This window comes from Durio zibethinus, chromosome 21 (genome assembly GCF_047325235.1).
Source record: "Durio zibethinus cultivar Kanyao isolate XHJ-2024 chromosome 21, ASM4732523v1, whole genome shotgun sequence".
NCBI lineage: Eukaryota > Viridiplantae > Streptophyta > Magnoliopsida > Malvales > Malvaceae > Durio > Durio zibethinus.
In genome coordinates this window covers 8,754,236-8,773,233 of record NC_143182.1, presented here as the reverse complement: position 1 = coordinate 8,773,233, position 18,998 = coordinate 8,754,236, and the positions used below count along the sequence as shown (strand labels likewise).

The 18,998-nt window shown below is 35.9% G+C and overlaps 4 protein-coding genes across 14 annotated transcripts; 2 read left to right on the top strand and 2 right to left on the bottom strand.

Moving 5' to 3' along the window:
* Positions 1-165: 165 nt before the first annotated feature.
* On the top strand, positions 166-7,942 carry LOC111305440 (ethylene-responsive transcription factor-like protein At4g13040). Of its 9 annotated transcripts, none has more exons than XR_016331107.1 (8): positions 172-624; positions 1,720-1,834; positions 2,073-2,200; positions 3,562-3,646; positions 6,421-6,601; positions 7,192-7,313; positions 7,403-7,669; positions 7,761-7,942. XR_016331107.1 is itself a non-coding variant. In XM_089750001.1 (8 exons), the coding sequence occupies exons 3-8, from the start codon at positions 1,792-1,794 to the stop codon at positions 7,537-7,539; spliced, it is 696 nt and encodes a 231-aa protein (XP_089606127.1). In that variant the 5' UTR covers positions 645-1,400; positions 1,498-1,558; positions 1,720-1,791; the 3' UTR covers positions 7,540-7,942. The 9 variants fall into 9 exon arrangements, 7 of the variants coding, with proteins under 7 accessions (XP_022758733.1, XP_022758732.1, XP_089606127.1 ...); XR_016331108.1 differs by having other exon boundaries at positions 7,757-7,942; XM_089750001.1 differs by lacking the exon at positions 172-624 and adding exons at positions 645-1,400; positions 1,498-1,558 and having other exon boundaries at positions 7,403-7,942.
* A 150-nt stretch (positions 7,943-8,092) lies between these two features.
* LOC111305441 (uncharacterized) lies at positions 8,093-10,937 on the top strand. Its single transcript, XM_022902999.2, has 4 exons — positions 8,093-8,556; positions 8,676-8,789; positions 10,174-10,278; positions 10,462-10,937. Exons 1-4 carry the CDS (start codon positions 8,481-8,483, stop codon positions 10,707-10,709), a joined length of 543 nt encoding a protein of 180 aa, XP_022758734.1. The 5' UTR covers positions 8,093-8,480; the 3' UTR covers positions 10,710-10,937.
* Positions 10,938-11,455: 518 nt separating this feature from the next.
* On the bottom strand, positions 11,456-13,928 carry LOC111305439 (uncharacterized). Of its 2 annotated transcripts, XM_022902991.2 has the most exons (6): positions 13,643-13,925; positions 13,217-13,503; positions 12,656-12,778; positions 12,396-12,557; positions 12,072-12,311; positions 11,456-11,987 (listed from the first exon to the last, which is right to left on the bottom strand). In XM_022902991.2, exons 1-6 carry the CDS (start codon positions 13,788-13,790, stop codon positions 11,673-11,675), a joined length of 1,275 nt encoding a protein of 424 aa, XP_022758726.2. In that variant the 5' UTR covers positions 13,791-13,925; the 3' UTR covers positions 11,456-11,672. The 2 variants fall into 2 exon arrangements, with proteins under 2 accessions (XP_022758726.2, XP_022758727.2); XM_022902992.2 differs by lacking the exon at positions 12,656-12,778 and having other exon boundaries at positions 13,643-13,928.
* An 824-nt stretch (positions 13,929-14,752) lies between these two features.
* On the bottom strand, positions 14,753-18,580 carry LOC111306162 (FHA domain-containing protein FHA2-like). Of its 2 annotated transcripts, XM_089750976.1 has the most exons (4): positions 17,737-18,580; positions 16,043-16,209; positions 15,837-15,865; positions 14,753-15,244 (listed from the first exon to the last, which is right to left on the bottom strand). In XM_089750976.1, the coding sequence occupies exons 1-4, from the start codon at positions 18,395-18,397 to the stop codon at positions 15,124-15,126; spliced, it is 978 nt and encodes a 325-aa protein (XP_089607102.1). In that variant the 5' UTR covers positions 18,398-18,580; the 3' UTR covers positions 14,753-15,123. The 2 variants fall into 2 exon arrangements, with proteins under 2 accessions (XP_089607102.1, XP_022759803.2); XM_022904068.2 differs by lacking the exon at positions 15,837-15,865 and having other exon boundaries at positions 17,737-18,567.
* Between the last annotated feature and the right edge of the window lie 418 nt (positions 18,581-18,998).

Sequence of the window (18,998 nt, the reverse complement as noted above, 5' to 3'; positions counted from 1 at the left end):
AAGCAAAAGGGTATTAAGGTAAATCTAAAGACGGCTAAAGAAACCTTAAGAGATATGGTATTTGGAAAACTGGAGAGGGGCAGTAGAGGAATCATTGTTGAGCTGACTAAAGACAAAAAGTACACAAATAGAAGCAAACGTTCCCCTTCTCATATTCAACATTCTCTCTCTCTCTCTCTCTCTCTCTCTCTGTACAAAGACTTGGCCGTTGGTTTTGGCATTCGCTTTGATTTATTTTTTTATTTTTTTCTTTAAATTTATTTTTCTCCGTCTACACCATCAGCTCCACCACCCTCATAAAAATGGGCTTTCAATCAAAACGCAAAAAATTTTAACATAAAAGCAAACAAACAAAAGGTGGTAGATGCATGAGCCACCACCACAGCAACACCAACAGCATCACCAACTTCTTAAAAACGCTCTTATTTTCTTTTTCTTTTCACTCTTATCTTCTTTTACCATCTTCCTTCACACAAAAAAATCCTTATTTTTTTACATTTTTTTTTTTTGGTTTTTAGTTTTTACCGGATTTTAGTTTTAACCTTAAAAAACCTGTCTTTCTCTCTGTGTTTCTCCTCGGTTTCTACGCTGTCTCAACAACTACCTTTTCTTTCTCTGTCTCAGGTACCAAATGATAAAAACAATGACTTTTTTTTTTTTCTTTTTATTCGTTTATCTTCTTCTTTGTAATGGGTGGTTTTTGCTGTTCCTGGTTATGGAGTTATGGCCATTTTTTGCTTTGATGGGCTTAAACGCTTTGGCTTTGTGGGTTTCCTTTTTCTCTTTGATTTTTGTGTGTTTTGGGGGGTTTGGGTATTGTGTTTTGTCTTGTTTGTTCACTGCCTCTTCTTCCATGAAAGGTGGTAGGTTGGTGGGGTTGACTTATTTTCCACGGAGAGATAATTGGGATTTTTATTAGGCAGACTCATTGGACTGCTTTGTTAGTTTCACATGATGAAAGTTTTGGCTTTACTTTATGCAAAATATAATGAATTTATTTTTTCCAAAAAAAAAAAATGGCTGAGCTTTATGTCACCTTGCCGCCTTATCCGGAGTCTGGTTAACTTCTATAGAAGTGAATACCGTTTGACCTGAATAGAGGGTGACTAAAAACGTGTCATGTGATTTGCAATGGATTGTTCATAGCATTCTTTAAATTTCGTTTATGAATGATTTCCGTTTTACCAGCATCAACTCTGTTGTCTTTTTTAGAAATCTAATCCGTACATGGGATTTAGATTTTAGCCCCCTGCTTGTCTATGCAGCATTATCGAAATCAAACATACGTGATGATGAGAAAATAGTTGGTTTTCAGCCAACCGAATTCTGTAAGAAAGTACTTGTGGTTGACATCAATATTTGATAACATAAAGTTGATTAACATCTGGGAGTTTCACCAGGCAATTCCATTGTCCTTGAATTTCTTTGTCTAAATTGCTTAGGTGCTTCAGATTACTTGCATTGACTTATAGTTTTTGATGGCTTTCCTTGTATCAGTCCAAAGGAACCGCTTTTTCTCTGTTGACATTTTTCTCCTTTTGCTGTATAACTATGATAGGTGATATCTTGTTTACTTATATTATGATGCTGTTTGCTATACATCTCAGCCTTCTGTTTTCATCTGCCATCTTGTTCATTTTCTAATATATTTTGCTTTAACGTTTGTCATTCTCTAATTGTTTAATCCACTCCTAATTGGCCCATCTTTGGTAAGCTTAGGAGAACAGATATCGGGACAAATGCTAAGGGCGATCAACTAAAAAATTGTTCACTAATTAAAGGATTGCCGTCATGGTGAGCATACGCAGACGCAAGCTCCTGGGACTCTGCTCTGGTAAACGTAGTTGAGATGTACTTTATATTTGCATAATTAGTTGCTTCTATCGATAGCAATGAGTAGGAACCTTTACTATATATTGTTATGTAAAGTGTATCCTTCAATTCTTTGCCTTTTTGGTTTCTAGGGTCAGTTTCATTGAGTAAACTATGAGTTACTTAGATAGAATGTAAGCAAACAAGTTCTAATTTATGATTGAATAATTTCATTCACCAAATTTGGTGACCTTTCGTAGGGAAGAGTTCCTTTTTGACTCCTCTTCCAAGATTTTTTGACAATGGCAATGCCCCTGAAAATTCAAGTCAAAATGTAAGATCAGTTAGTGTGCATCCTATGCCCTCAGAAATCAACCACCTGCATGGGGTAAGAATGCTGATATAAGTTGGTGTTGTATAACTATTTCTTTTACTATTTTGTATGAACTTAGCAGCTTGCAGAGATTCCTTTTATCTTTCTTTTTCTCTTGGGATAGGGATGTTTGCCTTAATAATGCCTCACTACTCTATGTCAAATGATTGACCACTTTTTCATATTTATCCATATCCAACATTTTCAATGACTAGCATGCATACAACGCACAAGAGTGGGGCTGGGGGTGTCAGATTAAGTATGCGTTCTTGGGAAAAAAAAAGGAGGAAAGGATATACCATTATGGATTTTCAATCATAGTTCATTTTCTTTAAACCTCTGCTAATCTTAAACTGGTCTTGTAACTTAGCTGAGTCCATAATTATATATTTACTGGCACCTCTCATTGTGGAAGAATTTCTCCTCCCTTATGGTGGATCTTCTTTAATTCCATATTTTAAGAAAGATTGGTAATATGCAAAAATGAAAACATGATAGAATGTATCCTTAGTTGATAAGTACTGACAGAGATTACATTCTATCTTCATCATTGTTTTGGTATCTGTATTTGCATGGTAGCCTGTCACAATTGCAGTGCTCATGTTTGGTTTAGAAGTTATAGTTATATGAATATCCAAGCCATCTGTTGGTGGCATTTTCTGGTTGTGTTCTAATGGAGTGAGCTAAAAGGTGGATCCATGAGAAAAAGTAGGACATGGTACATGCTACTTGTTTTAACTCCTTTAACTATGCTGGATGAGAATCATTGAATACAAAGAATTATGTCTTTACTCGCAATTGATGGAAAATATGCAATTGGTAATCATAGTATCTTTCCTCTGTGTATGCCATGTATGTGATCATAAGGATTCCTGGGTTCCTCTGCCAATATGGAGGAATGAAAAGAATATGATGAAACTGTTGATGGTTGGTTAGTCCATTGTGTCCTGGGCCACCCATTCTTATTAAACGAATTCGTTTGAGATATAGTGGTTCCTTTTTGAGCTATAAGCACAGGGTAAAGAGTCAGTTGTCAATTAAAATGGTATTTAACTGCATCTATATTCGGCATACTGGCCAAGTGTACTCTTGATTCGGAGTTGCTTTAACTTATAGGTAGAAAAGCTGTCTGCATTTCGGAATCTGTTTTATTGTTTGTGCAAATGCTTCGCTGTTCTGGAATTTTAATTCAAAATTTTTTTGCTATTTTTTAGTTTATTTAATTGGCATGCTTCCAAATGGAAGTTCTTTATGAATATATTAAATGATTCAGGTCTTTAATATCATGATAGATGAAAGCTAAGTGGAATGTACTGTTCAATTTCTGTTTTTACCAAACACTTTCTTACATGTAATTATTTGATGTTGTTTCTCAGAAAAACATTGCTAAGGTTGGCTCTGGATCACCAAATGTTTCTGGTTCTGGTTCATCAAAAGAGCAGCATAATCAACCTTTTCCAGGTTTGTCTCTTTTGAAACACGTGTTCCATATGTTTGTTGAGTTTTTTCTCATGATAAGGCACCCTATAGTCTTATTTATCAAATTAGAATAGTTTTAAAGTTAATTCCTAAAATAAGATACTTTGAACTTGGAATCCACATCAGATATATATGACAAATTATATAAAAATAAAATAAATGATAAATTATTTACTTAGTTTTAATTCAGTCAACAAATTCTAAAATACACATATCTTGAAAAAGCCTCATCTTCTCTTCTTTGTCCCTATCATCAGATTGTCCTCTCTTTATCTTTTCTTTTCATTTGAATTAAAATATTCATGCATTGTTATTTACTAAAAACAAACTATTGATGTTTAAAGGGTGTTCAGTGAAATGTCTATAAGAAACTTTTTTTTTGTTTTTGACGATACTTTAGAACCTTAGCTCTTGAAAATTGGAACTGAATTTAGCAGCAAGGTTGGTGAAGAAAGCAGAAGGAAAAATAAAAGGGAGATACTCAATGGAATGTAGACCAATACTACTGCAAATTAGGTAGAGAGAGAAAAAGAGAAGGGAAAAATCTAAGATCAAAACCAAAAGATGTAAAACAAAGAAGAAATAAAAAAAAAAAAAACTATAAAATAAAATTTGAAGAGCATTTATTCGGTGGGAAGTGAATAATCATGGTGCGATGGTTTTATATTTTCAGAATCATTCAAAAAATTTTGTGAAGGAGATCCTAACTCTTGCTATTTAGATTATTCTTTCAACTCTACTGGGTTGGATTTTTTGTTTCTTTGTTCATGAGTTTTTTTGTTGCCAAAAGATAAAAATTTAAAAAGAGATGAATGGTTATTAAAAAAAAAAGAGAAATTGATGAATAGTTTTTCTGGAGCAAAAAAGAGAGATTATTTGGAGGTAGATTGAAACTCCAATACTCTCTAGATCTACTCCTGAAGGTGCTCAAAATTATTTGGTGCCGTCGAGAATCCAAGAACATTCTATGCTTTGCCTTAAAACCCGCATCTTTTCAATTAATGGTTTTTGGTTTTGATAAATATTATCAAATAGCAAGGTAAGTTTATACTTGTTGTCAGGGCATGTTACAGCGTTGCAATGATTGTCTTCTACTGATAAGCTTTCTGCATTTTTTAAGAGATGAATGGTTACAATGGAGAAAGGAAGAGAAGATCAAAAAATAAAGTGACGTGGAATTTCATGCTGACATGGAATTGAATTGTAGAATACTATCTGTTTTTAAGAATAAAGTTTAAAAGTATTCCACTTAAAGAAATAAGATATCAAAGTACCTTTGTTTGGGAAAAAACTCTTATGTTTGTTAGCATTGACAAAACCCGCAAAATGTTTACTTGTTTATGGCTTGGTGTTGGTCTTTCCTTCCTTTCTCCCCCTTCCTCTTCCTTTCTCTCTAACTTTTTATTTTTCTCTTTGCATGTTTATTTTTTTAAGATAGAAAATTAACAAAAAATCCAGTGCCTCTCTCTCACTTCCTCTGTCTCAGATGCATGCACAAAACACATATAAATTAGGTAATTTTAGTGAAATAGAGAATATTGCATACTAGAAGGAACTGAGGCATGGGTGGGAGTATGACATAATAAGGTGCTACTACAACACAGAAAATGGTGGGGGCAACCCGGGGGGGGGGGGGGGGTGGTGGGGGGAATGATTGGGAAAAGCAATCACATTTTGCATGATCTTTATTTGGGACCTTTAGTAACACCAACTCCAATCAATGGAAAAAAAGCTGTTTTTGCTGTCTGAAGTTGTATTCAACTATTGGATTGTTAGGTGCAACTAATAATTTGGTCGGACAATAATGCATGTCTTGGAATTTATTTAATGAGGATTACTTTGAAAATATGTGTTTTAAGATGATATTAATGGGTTTCCAGCTTATAAAATCCATATGCAGCTGATCAGTAAAAGTAGATTGGCTGGCCATATGCGCTCTTTTGGGATTAACGGAACCTGACCATTTGAAATACTAGCTTATATTCATTATTTGGTTTTATGTCATGGTTGTTTACTGTTCCTCCATATTCAGATTTAAATGGCTTGAAAGAAGTGCATCCCTGCCCTATTTGCATTTATGATGCTAAAGCCCGGATTAATATTGCAATGGTTTATGTTCCGCCGATTATGCTAAAAACTCTCCAAAAGCTTCCTTCTTCCCTCATGCCCTCTGCTCTTTTGCATACCGTTCTTGCCTCTCACTAATTGTTTTATGTATTCCATATTTGAGACGAGCAAATAAGGATTATATTTTTGCAAAGGAAGAAAAATAAAATTATTGCAAAATTCGTTTGTCAAAGTTTCATGGTTTTGACATCATTAGTTCATGCAAGGCAGTATGGCAAACCGGTACTACTGTCTAAAGAATCAACATTGTGAAATGATATGAAAATGATTTGATATGCGGATATTTAACATGCAAAAATTGGGACCGTTTTATCTTATGTATTAGAATCCTGTTGACGTATGAGTTTTAGACTTTTCTTTTATCTTCTTTGGGGGCTATTGCAGAGTGTTTCTTGTGATAATTACATATTTGACATAAATACATAAGCAATTTGAGGAAGAGACAGTGTTTTACCCCTTTTTGTAAGTAAGAATAAATAGAAAAATGATACATCAGAGAACTGAGTTCTTGCCATGGTGCTTCCACATAAAACATGTCATTTTACTCATTAGCTTCAAACTCTGATGCCGGGAGCCATTTTAATTTCTATGTTTTGACTGATGTCCATTTACAATGTTATTATCTGTAGGGCAACCAATCAAACGTAGGAAGCAACACAGGAGGAAGCATGTTCAAAACCAAGAACCATGTCTAATGAGGGGTGTATACTTCAAAAATATGAAATGGCAGGCTGCAATAAAAGTTGACAAGAAACAGATTCACTTAGGGACTGTTGGTTCGCAAGAAGAAGCTGCACGTTTGTATGACAGGTAATATGTTAGCTTTTATCTTGCTTGTAATGATTGCTACTACAATTTGTCCAGAAACTCTGATCACTATTTGTAAGACAAATATTATTCTTCAGTAGCATGAAGTATGAAGGACGGATAATTTTATATAAATGCAAAAAGAACTTTAAGCTTTATAGATGGTAGTCTGATAAGAACATTGATTTGCTGGAAGAACAATTCTTATTCATTTGTTCTCACACTTATTGTCGTATGAGGTAAAATTGTTCTTTCTTCATGTTACTAATGGATTTATTTGAAAGTTTTCATGTGTATTGATGATAAATACAATAAAGTGCTATTCATTGCAAAGTACACAAGAATATGGGATGGTATGGTATGTATGAAAAGGTTGTGAAGGTAAATGTGAGTCCTAGCCTCTCTTTGGTTTATTTTTTTTATTATGTCATCTACTATAAGTAAACAATGCTGGTTCTACCATTTTTTAATGTGCTAAGCTGGTTACTAATGTCGGTTTTGATTATTTTTTGGTAATATAACTTAGAGAGTAGTTGTGTTGATAGATAGGCTAATGAATTTTGAAACTCATTGGTAGATATTTTTGTCTGTAGAGCTGCTTTCATGTGTGGAAGGGAGCCTAATTTTGAGCTTGCAGAGGAGGAAAAGCAAGAGCTTAGAAAATTCAAGTGGGATGAGTTTTTGGCATATACTCGCCGTTCAATTACCAATAAAAGTAACCCTTTTTGATATGGATTCTATCCTTATTATCTGAGATATTACCATTTAAATATTCAATGGGTTTATCTTGAATGATGATTGCAGAATTCAAGCGAAGGCTTGGGGTTGGACCACAGAAGAGGTCTGAACCTGCAATAGAGAACAGTGACTTGGACAGCAAACAAGGAGTCAATAATTTCTCAGCTTCAGAAGAGGTGGGACCAGACTCTTCAGCCTCATGAAAAAATTATGTTTCAAGAATGAGGCTGAATGATCTGGTTTGAGCAAATGAATTCCAGTTGCAGGATCTCCATTTTTGGGTGTATAAAGGCCCCTATTAGGGCAAGTAATGATAGATCTCATTATCTTCTGGTAAGCATATGTCAATAGTGTTTAACCCAATAAGTGGTAACTATTAGTTGCATTATCACCCTGATCATGAATCACGATTGTTACTAGACAGATGGACGCATGCAAAAAGATATAGTGCCTTATTCTGTTTTCCCCGAAGCAGAACCCTGAACTTGTTTTCAGGTCATTGTTGCTGTCCATGTACTGCAAAAATGCAGAATGCACAAAACCCTTTGTTTCAGAAGAAGAATTAATCCTTCCTAGTTACGGTTATGCCAATTGTACTCTTATCTCTATGGTTCCATCTGCTATTTACGGGTAAGGGAGACTTGGGGGTTCCTGCTTAGTTGGCCCTGTATCTGAAACTAGTGTGTTAAGGCATGAAAAAATAAATTCAGACAGCACCTAGGAAATTGTCTTCACCTTGTTTTCATGGGATTTGCAGCATTTACAAGCAAGAAAGAATGTTTAAACACTTTATTTGACTGAAATAAAAGTGACAAAAAACTATTTTTGGATTAATTTTTTCATAAACGTAATTAAATCCAAAATTCTGCTGAATTGCTACATTAATAAAGTAGTAGCAGATGGATATTAGGACCAATAAGTCTGCGGGTTTTGGGCCTTTCCTATTGATCAGACCCAATATATTTCCATCCATACTCCAGAGTCCACACTCCACCGTCTACTCGAATTGGAGTTTTTAGTTTACCGACCCAAGCCACCAAAAAGAGAGACAGACTGTTAGTCACTCATCAAAATTTCCCTGGAAACGACTAACTCTACAAACAGAAACTGATTACGCCCCCAGAAAAGGTCAAAACCCATAAATATGGCTGGAGAGTACCCATCATCATCATTCTCTGAGGACTGGCGGCATCGTATATTGATCCCTACAGTCCTTGCAGGTTTTTGAGTTTTTCCATCCTTCAACAATCGAAAGCTTTCATTTTTATGACCATTTATTTATTCAGGAATGTTGGTTGGATTGGTTTGGTTGTGGGTTTTTTTTTTTTTTTTGAAACAGGGTTTGCTGGTGGAGGAGTTGGGTTGGTGTCAAAACATCGAAAAGTGCATGGCCTTGCTAATATTTCAGCTACTTATGCGGCTAATTTCGCTATTGTTACCGGCTGCTATTGCGGTATTTCCTTTCTTCATTGCTATTACTTTCACCCTATCAGCTTTCCTAAGTACCTAAGTGCAAGTGATGGGTAAATCCCAAATCTTTTTTTTTTTTCAATTGAAATTAGCAAAGAAGGTTAAAAGGTACTGTAATTTCAATCATAATTTGAATAAAAGTGAAACCCTGAATTTCATTATCTATAAGAACCATTTTTTTTATGTTTAATTCTTCCAAAATATTGCTCCCTTTTCCATCTAATCTAAATGTAGCTTTTGAAAAAAGTTGAAATAGCAACAGTCAAACAGAGTCTTACAGAAATTTCTTTTACCAATTTTATGTTGTTGGTTGTGATGGTGGGTCATTTTTTCTTTAGTGTCTTCATCTGTAGTCATATTCACATATACACACAAGCCATAATGTTGGTTTGTTTTTATCTTCCGAAATGAAAAATTAGTTGTTTGTGCTGTACTCCCTTGGGGCAAGATTTTTCGATGACAACTTCGTTAACAGAAGTTCTGTAGGTGCAGAAATTGAAGCAACTTGGTTGGTTGGCTTTCTTGACTTACATAACTAGAGGGAAGTTTGGCACAACAAGGCAGTGAAATGCAACCTATTTCAAGGGGATTGAACTAGGGTGGAGTATCATATTAGGTGTTTACACTTGGATGTTATGATTGATGCTTTGATTTCATTACTGTTAGGGAGCTTGTTAGTTCTCATCTTGTGATAGTCATAAGAATGAGGAATTCATTCTCTTCTCCATAACATAACTTGTTACAATATAGGCATACTGCAGTCATTTCTCTATTCTCACAGTCATGTGTGACTTAGCATCACGGGCATCACACTGCTGAATGCAAACTCCATTCAAGAGAAACCCCATAGCATGGATACTGAGAACTACAATTTTTTCTCCATTCTTCGTTTGTAGTAGTGTTATTGTATAATATTATGTTACTCTGAAGGTTAATGCAGCTTTTGACTTATATGAACATCCTAGGTTTTTGTGTTAGCCAATCACCCTAGGTTGATGATTTTAGTAGATAATGGGCCAAAACGCAATTACATGGATTGTGTATTCTGCATTGGGAAATGCATCAATCTTATAACAGGCCTCAAATACTTTAACTGTAAACTGAAACCCTGCTTCCTTTCACACTTTTTTTTTCTTTTTAATATGCCCATTTGTGAGAACACATGCCTTCCCCCTGTTGTCTTCTGCCGTTTCCTCTATGGCTGAGGCTAACTTGATCTTCTACTCAAGGAAATGGAAGGCAGTAGGAGATATAGGCTTTTGCCACCCGGCAGATTCAATAGTGGATTCTTTGGTATCAACAGCACCATATTTCTTGCAAACTGATTACTTAAATTGGAAACGGTAATAATACCTTTAATTTGGCAGGAGCACGTGAATTTGTAAGAGCAACTCGCAAAACAGGACCCGATGATCTACTGAATTCTGCAATTGCTGGATTTGGTTCTGGTGCTATACTGGGTCGTCTTCAAGGTAAAGTTTTATTGGCTTCTCTCTCTTTCCATGTGCTTGTATGCTTTTGCACATGTTGATAAGTATCACTCTGCATTGTTACTCCAACTGTTTTTGAGCACTAAAGTGCAAAAGTTGCTTGATTGTCACCTTTATCATCCCTCATGATGTCTCTTTTAAAAGGTTTCTTCTTTGGCATTTTAGGTGGTCAACTTGGTGCTTATCGCTACTCGCTCATCTTTGCTGTTGCTGGGACGGCAGTGGATTTTGCTGTTCCAAAAGTAAGACATAAATTACGCCACTTCAGTGAATCTATGTTTGACAAGAACGGTTCGTTGAAGTTGCCAGAATGGTCTCCTATACAAGTACTTGATGAAGAAGCCCTTGCTGCAAAACGAGCTCGAGAAGAAAAACTCTATGCACAAAGAACTCTAAGCAAAGAAGAATCATAAGGATAGGCTGATTCATGTATTCTAGGCTCTAGTGCTTTTATAATTATCAATAATAATGTTATTGGATGCTGTTAGTTCAGCTGTTTGGCAGCTAATATTATCTTTGCTGTGGATTATCTTTTGGGTCCTCCTTTCTTTTATTGTTTGATTTTGTTATATTTTGCTGTCATCTTTGTCAAAATTTGTACTAATGAACTTTTGAGAATGATTTTAACGTCCTTTGTTTCATTTGTTGAAGATCAACACCAACATTTCTCGATGAAAAGTTGAATGGTTTTCCCCGTTTGAAATATATTTTACTTGAATACAAACTTCCATCAGTTTTTGCAGTTGGAATATGGATTGCAACTTGCTGGTGGGTAGCCAATGGAGTCCCCTGCTGTGTCTTACTCATGAAGGGAAATGGGACAACCCTTGGGGTGAGGCGATGAGCCATTTGTACATTCCATTATTCCCCATTGTGACCGATGCTCTAGCAATCACACTTGTAAACAGCTAATCCGAATTTGTGCATCTGGGTGATTATATTTAAAAGTTCAAATACTGGATTATTAATTTGCCTCATGGCAGCCTTGATTGCCAAAAAAAAAAACATAACTGTAGTAGGTAACTCTGGCAAATCAAAATGAAAACTATTATGCCATCTCCCTAGCTCTGAATACAATTTTTGTGCAGGGCGAGCAATATTCTTACCCGAGATGCAATGTTCCATTACCAACAAAAAAACATGCAGAATCATCTCAAAATGCAAAATAACAGACAGCAGCAACATAGTTTGAATTCAAGCTATTCTAAATGAACATCTTACATGATTATCATTTCTGATAATATTTCTCGGTTTACATAAGCTTTACTATGGGATGGCATCATTCTGATAATATTTCTTATTACGGGTACGTAACGCTCCCTCCAATCCGAGGGGAGTACAGGTTTGCTAATAGAGAGGTATTCTTTTCCCCAAGGTTAGGCCTCTCCAGTTTCTACATGATGGTTTAATCCATCGTATTCAAGACGTGGTCTTTTTCTAGATTTCCCCATTGAATCAGATGATTCCATTACGCCTATGCAGGGCAAGCCTAAGGCTCCATTTTCAGCAGCCAAACACTGCCGTCTGTCTTCTTCTTGAAGGTAGGCTTCATTATTATCAGCAAAAATTGAATCCAGGAACTCATCTTCTATGTTGGTAATAGAATGGTTTTGAATCCAATTAGAGTTATTAGTTGCCTTTGGCTCTGCTAATAACTCATCAAGTGATATCCCATAATTGTAAAACAGGTCCTGAAACATACACAAAAACGGCTTAGTTCTGTGTATCTTTATCATAGTCTACACGAACAAATGACTAAGCAAAATTGATTTTACCGTTGGAATTAAATCCTCATCAGCAAGAAACTCAAAGTTAGTAGGCATTTCGAAGCTTTCAACTGCAACAACTATATTATGTTGATTGCTTCTTTCTATGGGGACAGTTTCACCATCATTAGTGAGAATTGAATTGCAGGACTCATTGTCTTGTTCAATGGTGCTATACAGTTTTTGAACCCTATTACTGTCTTCGGGTCCATTCTTTTCTGTTGACACCTCTATGACGTGTAACGGTTCCTGAATCAGAGAAAGAGAATTAGTTTTAGATTGTCATCATCCACAAGGTTAAATGATTAAGAAATTTCGCATCAGGCATCTTACTTTTGGAATTGCATCCTCTGCAACGTGATGCATGTAATTAGATATATTATGCTGATTGCTTCTTTCTCCAGCAAATGTCTCAATGCTGCTGGATTTATTATGAACAATGTCACTGCCATTAGATGCCTCTGGCTCACTTGACCCTTTAGGGTCTAGCAACTCCTGCTCATAGAAAAATAGACAATAGTTGTGAACACGCTCACCATCATTGACATAGAAAACTGATTGACGAGAAGAAATATAATCATAAAGCATCTAACCTGTGACATTGCATTGTTTGCTACATGATTTTCTAAATTAGAAAGAGAAGGCTGACTTGATTGACCAGCTTCAGTGCTGGAAATATCAGCCTTTTTCTTCAGTTTACAAAGATTGAAAGTTCTCTACACAAATTAAATAGAAAAAGAAGTGTATTACTAATGTGCATATAAATAAAATATCAAAAATATTTTGTTGTTGAAACTTCTAGGATGCCGAAGAAAAAACAGAACAGAACTCACACATATAAAATAAAAAAATTTCACATTTCCATTTATAACCATTTTAGATAACTTGCAGAGGATTAAAAAATGCAAACCATGGGATTCAATGATTCAAATAACTTGCATTTGCAGTCATCCATAAATAACAAAGTATAAGGATGCAAAGCTAACCCATACTTGTGATGCAACAGTATCCATAATTTTCCTCACCAACATCGAAGGAAAGAAAAAGAAAAATTCAAAGCTAAAGCAAAATATTGATGCAAGCTCATAAATAAACTTCATTGACATGAATGAATACAAAGAATATGAAGATACGGTATGTAAATGATCACTTACTTGGTCAGAATCAGAGGCCCTAGGATCAGCCTTGAGTTCGTACTCATGCATGACCCAGCAAGTCTTGTTTTTGTTTTTATCATTACATTGGCCTTTATAGAAAACCAAAGTCTTCTTGCTGCCAATCTCCTCGCCATTATCATAATTAATTATTTTACGAGCATTACCAGTAGGTTTCCAATACCCTTCCAGGGTGGTCCTGCTGATTCTTTTACTATTGCGGTACTTGTATTTTGGTGGGTACATGAAGTACCACAATCTGTCCCCAGTCTGCAAAGCCGAACGCCCTGAAACACAAACACACAATATCTAAACAAAATTGAGTATATGACAACGTCACAACATGTTCAACAAGGCTTCAGTCTAAGACTCTAGTCAGAAACAAAGAAGAAACTGCTACAGGAAGCAATAAATAAAACATTTTACCGGCTAATTCCCAAGGCTCCGACTCGCAGATGTCTTGGACTTCATCAATAACTTGGACAACAGAATCACGGTCGAAGGTTTTGATCTGCAGATACTCGATGAGTTCTTGATCAGTTGGGTGGAACCTGAATCCCTTTACCATATCCATACTATTAAAGAAAACTAAAACGGATGAAAAAGAAGATGATGAAACAAAGCAAAACAAGAATGATTTATAAGAGTTTGAGTTGAAGAGAGCAGAGGGAAGTAGTGTTACGAGAATTTAATGCTCTATACAGATATAGATGTAGTGGCGCCAGTGGCTACACTCCCTTGCTTGCTAAGTTGTACTAGAAAATATTCTAACTGGACCCCATTAAACGTGTCAATGTTGTCTAATTTCCAATGTTCTTATCTTATTTTTTATGTCAGAAGGCTCAGATCATGGCTACTTCCTGCCCAAGTCTGAACCAAAAGTCAAGCAATGATCAATATTGTAGTGAATATAGTACTATTTCTTTTTTACACATGGTGGGTATAAAGGGTTCGGAATCTGAACTTTAATAGAGCAAATTTGAAATTTAATATAGCCATTTAGTGTTATCTTATGGTAAAGCGTTAAATTTTTAATTTTAATGATTATAAATTATTTTATGAAAAACTTAAATACCAAAAAATAATAATAATATAACCATTCAGTAATTAAAATGAATCTAGAATTGGTTTCCTTACATAGGAATTTTGTTCAAATTAGCCTTTTACTCAACTTGTTGGCCAAGTTGTAGCCGACCCTACTACCCCAACAGCTTCTTAGTTTCGTTATGTGTCCCTATTATCTGCTATAGGTACTTGCTGCAGACTCGTGACAACAGACTTTCCCTTGTTTGCTCGAGAACTTCGTCAGTAAGAGCACTTTTTTTTTTTTTTTTTTTGAGTCAATAAGGAGCGCTTTTTGTCAACCATAACCAAAGAAAAGAAGATTCTAAAGCATGGGCTATTGAAAAAGATTTTATGGTTTTTATTTGCTTATTTGTTCATGCCTTTTTCCCTTCTAGAAACGTACACCGAGATGGTTTCTCTTTGTTTGGAAATTGGAATAGGCTCTAAACTATTAGCTATAAAACAGTATAATTCATAACAAGCATTCTTTCCTGGAATAAAAAGTTTCATCGCCAGCATAAATGTACAGAGAATTTGTCTCCAAAATAATAAATGACAGCGATAAATCTTAAGCGACTGCTATCCAAATACAATTTGCCCAACAAGACATTCCAGATATCAAAGAGGGTGGCTCTCAAAAATAAGAACATTATGTCATCATATTCTGAACTCTGCAACTTCTTTGACTTACCAACAAGCATGTAAGATGACCATGATAGGGAAGTGCCTTTTAACGCTTTGTGACCATTGCTCTTATGAAAGCAAAGATACAAGAGAGACGAACTCCAGGGTTATCCGGCCCTTGGATCTTGTGTTGATGACAAAGTGCTCAGGATATTTTCTTAACAACATAAGCAGACCATACCATGGTTTACCCTTGGAGTCGGGATCAGGCCAGTCCTCAGATGTAAGATACCTTCTAACTCGGCTGTGATGCCACACATTACTAAACTGTTCAACCAACTGAAAAAGAAAAGCAAAGAAAGTAAGACATCTTGTAAAATCCTAAGGCTCAAAAATCACAGGATTGGGATACACCAAATGGGAGAAAAAAATACTGTAAAAAATAATCAGATATGCTAAGGAGATACGACCACTAAATCATTCAATTTGAAGCCATTTAAAACAAATGGAAGTTAGGAGTGGAAATAGTTTGTGCATTTTAAAACCAAAAAATTATAACAACAAACTGAATAAATCTTGTTTGTTCCTCTAAATTGCAGACGTAAAAATAAGTAGCACTACTAGTAATGGTGGTTGTTGTCGTTATCATTCTCTCACAAGGATTCTTTTTTTATTTTTTTTTCTCCAATAAGTGTATATTTTACTTCTGGCATCTTTCAAAACATGACACCAATCAGGCAGGAAATGCCCTAGGTGCACCCCTAGTCTGTCAAAACGTCAGACCAAAATATAGAAGAAAACCATTTCCACGTCAAAGTCTTTAAGGTTTTGCTTGGTATGATGAAAAACTTGTTAATCTAATAGTTAAGCTACAAAGTAGGAAAGTAGTTATAAATTTTAAACATTAGATGAGCAAGTTTTCCATCCTCACCTCTTTTCATCCTTCCTACCAAGCAAAGCCTAAAGCATGGTAAAGCATATCAATAAGGGCAGAATCAAAATCAACCATAAGAAGGACTACTGTCAAGTGGCCAGGGGTGTCATCAGCAAAAAACAATTAAAACTCAAAAGATGCAAGGTCAAAAGCTCAAAATGAAAATAGCATAAGATTTAGATCACCCTAAGCTTAGAACTAACCTCAGCGTGGAGTTTCTCCATGGCCATCCATTCTCCAGGACCACAAAGATCAGAAAGCACAGTAGCTACAGATGACACCACATCCTTTTCTTCCAACCGCATAAGTTGTTGATTATCAGATTCACGGTCAACTCTTGATCTTCCCTCTCCCTTCTTCTCTACAGGAACTGTAGATATTACCATGCCAATGAAACAGCATTTATTAACTAACTATTCAGTAAATAAAAAAAAAAAAGTACTTTTAGTTACTAAGTTCAAGTAAAATATAGAGAGAAACGTATTGATGGAATTGAATGAGAACAGCATTAAGGAATGAAAGCTCATTTCCAAGGCTCAAAAACTGGTAAGTGAGGAGTATTTGGTTAAAAAAAAAAAGAGAGTATTGGAAAACAATAAAACAGTTTGATAAAATCCTATAAACCATTCGGTGCTATAAAAATCAAAAGTAACTTATTGAAATGATAGAGATAGCAATGCTTTGCTAATTTATCATAAATTATATACCTAAAACCTCATAGACTACATGATAACTGGAAAAAACACTTTGTCTACTAGATTCTTGCTTATTTTCAGGTTGAGAGGGCAGGATGTTCTACTAGTATGCATCCATTTAGGAGACATAATCAGACTAATACCAAGCTATGCTAATAGGCCTAATAGCAAAGAGTCAGATGAAAAAGAAGATTCAACAGCATATAATATCGCGAGAAAGGCAAATGAAAGATGAGCATACAAGTGCTGGTTGAGTAAATGCTACAAAATGTAACAAGAAGTGCCACAAACAAAATTGGCACCATGACTGAACAATTATGGCAATTTATAACATTTATGGAGTATTAAACCAGTATCAAACATCATCATTCATCTTCTCTCTCTTCTACGGAGGCACTATCACTAGTTTCATTAAAAGCTTCATGGTGACTACTGACTACTTTGGATGTTCTACAGACTATGCAATTCCTAAGGAGTACCTTTAACAACTACCAAAGAAATAAAGATAACTGAGAGCCAGGATCACCCAATAGATTAGTGTGATTCTCCAAAACCAGATCAAGAGTCAGTAGGTGCTGCAGAATGAGAAAAAATGATAAGCACTGATAATGACTTATGAAATACAATGGGACACTCCTAGAAAATGATGACAGGGATTAAACCAGGCAATCAACAAGAATGATGCTTAGGAAATAAAAGAAACTAGGAAAAAAGATCCAGGTTCAATCTAGCAAAGTATTTTGAGTGCTGTAATCACAAGTAATTATTAAAGCCAGTGTCTATGATAGCCAAAAAACCAAGAAGAATAACATCAGAAAGAATGCATCAAGGAGCTAAATAGTTCAGGCAAGCAATAGCAGATCTCAAACATAGATATTCTCGAAAACCAAGATCTGTCATTCTTCTGAACTAAAAATGATAAATATCTTTTGCTATCTAAAAAATGTCACAATAATCTCCATATAAGAAAGAACGCAGAAATAATCCCAAAACATCAGTGCCCTAACACAACAGGAAAATTTAACTCTATATTTCAATAACTAAATAGTTACAAAAAATAATAAACTTTACAAAGCAATTTTTAAAGAATGGCAAAATTTTTCCCCACATTTCCATAATCACAACTACCAAAAAAAAAATGATCAAACAATGGCATAAATGATTTAAGCATTTAAGAAAAACCAAAAATCAATTATGCTAACCTAATCCTCCGGCCAAACCCGCCTTTCCTCCGGACCGGGCCTCCGCCCCAATATACCAATCTTCCTTCCTAACCTTCTTTCCACCACTCCCAACATCATCTTCCTCCCCATGCTCCTCGTGATAATCTCTTCCCCTCCCCTTCTTTGATCCCGCTGCCACCACAGCAGAACCCGTAACGGACCCCACCGTCCTCCCCGTCTCCGACCCGCCATGGTAACTATAATGTGGTACACCTCCAGCCGCTGCCTCCGCCCCCGCCGTCCGGTAAATCGAAACATGGTGCCTAGGCGCAAGGGGTCCCCCGAGAATGCTCCTCACGGGGAGAAGAAAGTAAAATTCTTTGTCGCCGATTTGGAGGAGGTCTTGGGAGTCGAGCTTGACGGGAGGGTTACCGGGAAGGTGGAGTACGCCTTCAACGAGACAGCCGTTTTTGCCGAGGACTTCAAGTGCGAAGCGGCGTCGCGTGAAGTCGTAGAAGATGCGGGCGTGGTGGCGGGAAATGTTCATGCCGCCGCCGAGGCTGGCTAAGTCAACGTCAACGGTGGATTTCTTGGAGTTGCGACCAAGCATTATGGAGTACGTTTGCATGTAGTATTCGAAGTCTTCGCCTTGTAGCTTCGCGAATCCCGCCTCCACGTCGCTCCCACCCGTCGTCCCCATCGTCGAATTTGGTTTCTATTGAATTATTGATTGATCGACTGGCCGAGGGAGATTGTTCAAATACTGGTTTACTTGATTTTATTTTCTTTCCTCTGATATTCTATGCCCTATGAAGGATGTTCGTTGTTTCAGTTTGGATTACATCGAATTTCATTTAATATATTTAAGGTTAACCTCATAAACATATCATGATGTTAATAAAAGTGTATCATTATATTTAAAATGTGACATTCAATTATTCTTTGTCGTTATTCCGTTATCATCTATCAATGTTAAAAAGATAGTCAGAGATAGTTTCTATTTCTTGTTCCTTACTCGATTATTGTTAGTCTCCATTTTTTGTTCCTTCCATGATCACTGTTTATTTCTTTCAGTTTATTTTCTCTTCCCATATTCTTTTCTCTTCCATTTTCACTTCTTCCACGATAATTAAAAGTATCTCCATTTCTTGTTCTTTTTTTTTTCTTCCTACCATATTACTTTGAGAAAAAGGAGGCTCATTTGCGTATGAATTCACAACAATATGAAAAAAATGAAGGATTGAAATAGGGTTGGTAGCCCAATTAGCTCATAGTGAGTTTCAACTTGACCCGATTTTATA